This window comes from Myotis yumanensis, unplaced genomic scaffold (assembly GCF_028538775.1).
Source record: "Myotis yumanensis isolate MYYU_CA2020_CCGP unplaced genomic scaffold, mMyoYum1.0.hap1 SCAF_11, whole genome shotgun sequence".
Lineage (NCBI taxonomy): Eukaryota > Metazoa > Chordata > Mammalia > Chiroptera > Vespertilionidae > Myotis > Myotis yumanensis.
In genome coordinates, this window is record NW_027223762.1 from 56,867,520 (window position 1) to 56,873,519 (window position 6,000).

The following is a 6,000-nucleotide window of genomic DNA, read 5'->3' on the forward strand; positions in this document are numbered from 1 at the left end:
CAGACCCTAAAACTGCCTTTCATCCCGGAAGTAAAAACCCATAATTGAATCTCATCAGGACCACGTTAAAACTGAACCAACAAAATAAACCCAAAGAAGAATGTGAACAGAAAACACCACGTTCATGGTTCTGTGCTGGCACTGACTATAGGTCAGTTTGTTCTATCTCTTCACACTTCTGGCTATGTTACGCTCCCTGCTGTAACTGACTTCAGTCCTTTCCAAGTAAATCTTAGTGACGAGAACTTGCCATGTCACACGGTGACAGCAGCAAAGGACTCCAGCTTTGCCGCCCAATAAGCTGATGCTTGGACCTCAATCTCTTGCTGCCACCAAACTTGGTGGTATTTTTTTAAACGTTGGTATGATGTCCTGACACCTCCTCCACTCCTATCAAGATATGGAATAAACCAGTGATTCTAAAATGGGCTGTAAACGCCACACTCAGCCTCTCAGTAGATAGTCAAACAGCCACAAGTCCACTGCCCTTCCCCAGAACTGCTTACCCATTGCATTGAGATAATGGTTGAAGGCCTGGCAAGGAGGACTCGGGGTTTGTGTTGATTTGTCACAACTCATGGGTGCTGGGCTCCTGTCTGTGTCAAAAGAGAAATACCCACTGGAGGATCGAGACAGCAGGGAGGATCTTCTCACAAAGATGAAAAGCGGGGATCTGGTAGCAAAAGGCCCAGGGCTGGCCGGTGGGGCCAGCGGGCCCTGAGGGCTGCCGTGGGGGCAGCGGTCCCCTTCGCCTTCAGGATTACCTTGTGGCTCTATCTGTACGGAGCTGGGGGCCCCGGGCCTGAGCTGAGGAGGCCTCTCCGTGGGCTGTAATTGTCCACCTTCTCTGTCACACTCAGAACTTACATCAGAAGGTTGCTTGGCCATTTGGTCTTTTTTTCTGCAAGTAAAATAAAAACTGAGATTACCTTAAGCAAAATCATCACAACAAAATAACTAAGTTAGCTAATTTTCATGTACTCCTTAGAAATTAAGAAATACTTCAATAGTAAGTATATCTCTCTGCCCATCTTCCAGATAAGAATAAAAACACACGTAAAATAACAAAGGCATTATTATTTGTGTTGGGGGCACTCAACTTCCTGCCACCAAACAAAACACACTGACAACGTCTATGCGGGCTGGTGCTGGAACACAGATTCAAGCTTTGGGGGAGGCAGCGGGTCTGAAGCCTATTCACAGGGCTCTGCTCAGAGCCCTCTGGACTAAGCCAGAACCTCCCGGGGACTCTTGATTCCTTGGTTCCCAGGACTGGACCCTGCGCTTGGGGCACAGGAGTGCGCGCAGAGGCAGCAACTGCAGCCGGCTGGCCGAGCTCCCCGCTCCGGCCCCATTGTTCTGCCGAAAGTGCTGAGGGCAGCAAGTCTGGGGAGCTTTGGCAAGGGCCGTCCGTCGTAGTAAGTGCGTCACAATAGAGTTTGTAACTCTGAGCCGCTCGGCCCGCTCCGCTCCCGCCCGCCCGCCCGAGGTCCTTCCCGCGGGGGCAGCGCAACGCACCCACCGGGCAAAACTTTCTGCAAGTCCACCCGCACTGTTAGGTGAGCACCTCCAAACAGGGGGTCCCCGAAGCTGGCCCCGGGCGCCCCGACAAGTTAACAGTAACCCCGCACGCTAGGCGACCCGGGGCGCGGGGCTCCTTCACCCTTAGATCCTCCCTCTCCCCACGAGCAAGCTCAAACTCACGTCCGACCCTTCCCTGCCGAGCGTCGCGTCCGGGCCCGGGCCCCGCGGCGTCGTGCACGCACCCTTCGCCGACCCGGAGCCCCCAGACCGTCACCGCGAAGGCGGCGCACCAGACAAAGCCAGGGACCCGCGCTCAGAGGCCGCGGGGCGGCGCAGAGCCCGCAGCTGGCCGCGTGCCCACTGCCGCGATCCGCTGGGCCGCCCAGGGTTCCACGCGCCGTGCCTCTGTCCCGCACCGCCCCGGCCGCCGCCGCCGGGAACATCCTCCCCTCGGCCGCTCCTCCCCTCGCGCACTGCGCCCGCCGCCGCCGGCTCTGCCGCCTCCCCGCGCCGCTGGCGCCGGTGCCCGCGCCCCCATTGGCCCGCGCGCGCACGCTCCGGGCCCCAGCCAATCGCCAGCCCCGGTAGGGGCGGTGCCACCGGCTAGGCCGCCAGCGGCCAAGCGATTGTTGACAAATTCGCCTCCGCGCGCGGCGCGGGCCGCGGCGGGGACGATGGCTCCCAGGACTCTGGACCCCTGCGGACCGGCTACCCGGCCTACCCTCTCTGCCCGTTCCAACGCCGCGCGCGCCTCAGCGGCTCCCGCCGTCCAGAGGAGCCGGCCACCTAGGTCCTAGGAGACAAAGCAAGAGCCGCAGGCAGTCCTCTGACTCCGGTCCTCGCCGCTGGCCGCCGCCTCCCCCCGCCCCCGCTCAGGTCCGCCCCCTCCCCCTCCGCTGCACTCATCCTTTCCAACTTCCTCCCTCTTCCACCCGGTGCGCCGTGGTCAAGCACCAAATCCTAATGGCCAGCCCGAGGGCAGGGCACCTCTAGCAGCACCGCGAGGAGTCGGGCTGCGCTCGGGCACGCCCGAGTCGCTAAGACTACCCGACCGGCCCCACGGACGGAGCAGGTTTGCTGCCCGCGCTCGTCCACCGTGTGGCCCCGGTGGTGGTGGAGGAGGAGGCCTTGGTCTTTCGCTGTCCTTGGCTCGGGAGCCTGGCAGGTCTGCAGAGCGATCGCAGACGGGACAGGGACCCGAGTGCGTCCGAGAGCGTGAACGCAGCGGCTGCCCCGAACCCTCGGCCTGATGTGCACAAGAAAAGCCGAATCTCGTCAATTAGTCCCCAGCACAGCTCTGCAAATCCCCGGCATCGAGCCGCGCACCAAGGACCAGCTCCTACCGCTCGGCCCGCGACTTCCCTGCCGGGCGCTCAGGTCACACGGCGCAGCGGCCTCGGTTCCCGGGACGGCGCGGGGAACGCGCGCTGCTTCTCCAGCGGCCCAAGACGCTGCACCACCCCGCGCGCCGCATCACGGTCAGGTCCATAGTTCCACTAAGCACTAGCAGACTTTGGAGGACGTCATCTCCTCAAAGTGGACCTGCCTTGGGAGAGGACCCGACCCGTTCGGATCGCCACTTCCCGCCCGGCTACAGGCGGGACTGGGCGTGTGTCTCGGCCAACACGTGCGCGGGAAGCGGGTAGGAGGTGGAACGTGTGGCTCCGGCGCCCGTCAACCACGCGTCCCGCCCCCGCCCGGGAATCCGGAGGTATTTACCTTGCGTTTCTCAGTCCGAGAGTCAGAGTCAGACATTGGGGGCGCGCGGGCCAGGGGAAGGCGCTGAGGTTGTGGCGGCGGGGACGGGGTGAACCGAACAGCCCCAGGCAATGCTGGCCTCAGTGGGCAGGGCGCGCCAGACGTCTGAGAGGACCCGGCGGCGGCGGTAGCGGCGATACGGATAGGAGCGGCCAGAGGAGCTCAAGACCTGGAGGCGGCGCGGAGCGAAGTGAAACCTGCGCGTTTGTGCAGCCCAGCTCCCCTCTCGCGGCCTTGCACCCGCGCCCAATCACTGTGGGCCCCGCCCCCGCCAAGGCCCGCCCCGCTCGCCCTGTCCCGTCCCACCCCCTGGCGCTGCGGTCGCCGTCCCTTGGCGCGGCGTACCCGGGGGCGCTAGCCGAGGCAGGTAAAGGCGGGGCCGCTGGCCGGTTCCCGCTGCGCGCGCCGCCCGCGCAGCCCCAGCCGGGAGAGTGTTTGCCGAGTGACTCAGGCTGCGGGCCGCCGTGAGTCCACCCTTCCCCCACCCCAAGTGCTTCTTCGACTCTCTCCCGCCCGGTGGCGGCCGCGCTGTGCGCGTGGAACAGAGGGGGCGCTCCTGGCACAGCGAGCCCGCCGGACCGCTGGCTGCCGCCCGCGGAGTCTCAAGAGGCGGCCCAGAGCCCTGGACTCGCTGCTGGAGTTTCTCTTAGCCGCTCTGGGGCGGGCGCGAGGACGGGTTGGACCCTAGAACGCGCGGGGCCATGGTGGACAAGGGCGCCTCTACTCAATCCCCAGTCCCAAGAGTCAGGTCCTCGGGCCGGACCCGATATACCGGCTGCTCATCTTCCTCTGGGGCGCCCTGTTCATGCCACCTGCTGGGCTACCCAGCCTTTCTCCCGGGCCAGACCTCGGCTAAGTGGTGGAGCCATTAGTGGGCAGAAACCAGAACAGAGCGCCGAGCGATCCCCAAAGCCTCTTTCTGCAGCGCAGTTGCGAGACGGGAAGCGAGCGTGCACCGAGCAGGTAAAATAAGGAAATGAAAAAGTAACTTTAAAAAAATCCTTTTAAGAAAAATAATAAAAAGGACCAAAAAGAGCTGCGGTCTCCAGGTGAGAGAGAGGGTGGTGCCTCCGTCCAGTTGGGATCCTCAAGGACTTTTGGGCTCAGAGAACTGTCCCTCGGCTTGCTGAGGCCGGTCGGTGTAGGCGGCCGCGGGGTTCCAGCCTGCATGGGGAGCGCAGTACCTCCAGCCTTTCTGCCTGAGCGCCTTCTCTCCTTCCTTCTTGGAATCCGAGGTCCCACCCCTCTCCTTCCCGCGCGCCTCCCGTGTTTCTTGGGGTCCGCACCCCCATCTGTCCTCCCGGAGCACGTCCTGCGCGCCCCTCCCTGAGCTCCCCAGGCTTTGAGACTCGCGATTTGGTGTAAGGTCGGTCCAGAGAAGAAATAGCTCTCGCCACGGGGGAGCCCAGGCTAGACGGATTAAAGAAACTCAATTTAGGGGCCGCTGCAACCAGCACCCCCGGATGGTAAAGGGAGGGTCCTCGGTATTGTCTCGCTCTCTGGCCTCTTGGGTCAGTTTTTGTTTGTGAGCAGATACAGAAGGGCACCGTGTCAGCACAGCCCCAGATGAAAGTCTCAGTGCATCCTCCGGCGAGCCCTAGGCGAGTGAGTGCCCAGAAGATGCAGGGGAGTGGGGTAGGTTTCCCTGCAGAAGGGTAAGGACAGGCGTGGACGTGGCCAGGTGGACGCAGAGGCCGGAGGTATATCCTGACCGCGATTTGGAGCGTCCGCTCAGGATTGCAGGTAGCAGCCGCGGGCGAGCTTTGCGCGGGAACCGCTTGGCGTGGCTCGGGGAACCAGTCATAGCACCGACTACGCCCGCCAGGAACCCCAACCCGCCCCGCTCCTTGGTGCTCCGGGCCTGGACAAGGCAGGTAGGGGCCGGGAAAATAAAAACAAACAAACACAAAACGCACGGTGCAGCTCTAGCAACCCGATGAACACTTTAAAAAACAAAGGGAGGAGGAAAGCAACCTATTAGGTGCTTTTATCTGGCGCACAGCCTGGAGGTCGGCCAGAAGGCGGCTGTTTAGTTCACCCAGGCTGTGCTTGGGGAGTTTGGGCGAGGGCCCCAGGCGCGCCCGCCGGTGGCCTGGAGCTCTTCCCGCTGCCCTTCCCGCAGCATCCAGTGGTCCTCCTGAAACCGAAACCGGCCAGAGGAGGGGCAGCCAGAGAAGGGTGTTCGGCACGGATGGCGCCCTTGCAGATACGGGCGGAGCGGTGCCTGCTCCACGACTCGTGGAGGGGGAGGACGGAGGATGACTGGAACAGAAAGGGCCGCGGGGACCTGAGACCCGGGGAATCAGGCCCTCGCCAGGCACATGGGAGTTGCCAGGGTGGTCTCTCCAAATTCCGAAACCTACTTACTGCGGTGCATTGCCCGCTCGGCCACCCCACCCTTCGCAAGCCGCAAGATAGCCTTCGCGTCGCTTCATTTCTTTATTAAACGTGGTATCTGCGCTTCTAGAGAACATAGTACAGTTGCCTTTGGTGAAAACGTTTTCCGTGCGCTGTCCTGCCGCCGGGTGCCGCGGGCCTGGGAGGACCGCTGAGCCGCTGCTCGGAGCCCCCCAGCGCAAGCTCCCGTCAGCCGCACATTTCCTCGCGGAGCCCGGGAGGCTCTGACTCACTGGAGCGGCTTTGCTCGCTGAGCTGAACTTCTGCCCTCGGGTGTTTGATTTCCACGCTTTGACTTTTTTCCTACTCAGCACCACAGTT

At 62.6% G+C, this 6,000-nt stretch overlaps 1 protein-coding gene across 6 annotated transcripts in view; it reads right to left on the reverse strand.

Annotated features, from left to right (window-relative positions):
* The window catches only part of BCL2L11 (BCL2 like 11), a 44,190-nt gene extending 40,736 nt beyond the window's left edge, over positions 1-3,454 (reverse strand). For 3 of the 6 annotated variants that reach the window (XM_070429693.1, XM_070429695.1, XM_070429696.1), the window contains exons 1-2: positions 1,705-1,977; positions 507-901 (exon numbers count right to left, since the gene is read on the reverse strand). In XM_070429693.1, coding sequence (XP_070285794.1) covers positions 507-901; positions 1,705-1,967 — 658 coding nt within the window. In that variant the 5' untranslated portion in view covers positions 1,968-1,977. Of the gene's footprint in view, positions 1-506; positions 902-1,704; positions 1,978-3,243 lie in introns of those variants that run through there. The other 3 variants (XM_070429697.1, XM_070429699.1, XM_070429698.1) reach the window with 3 other exon arrangements.
* Positions 3,455-6,000: the final 2,546 nt, after the last annotated feature.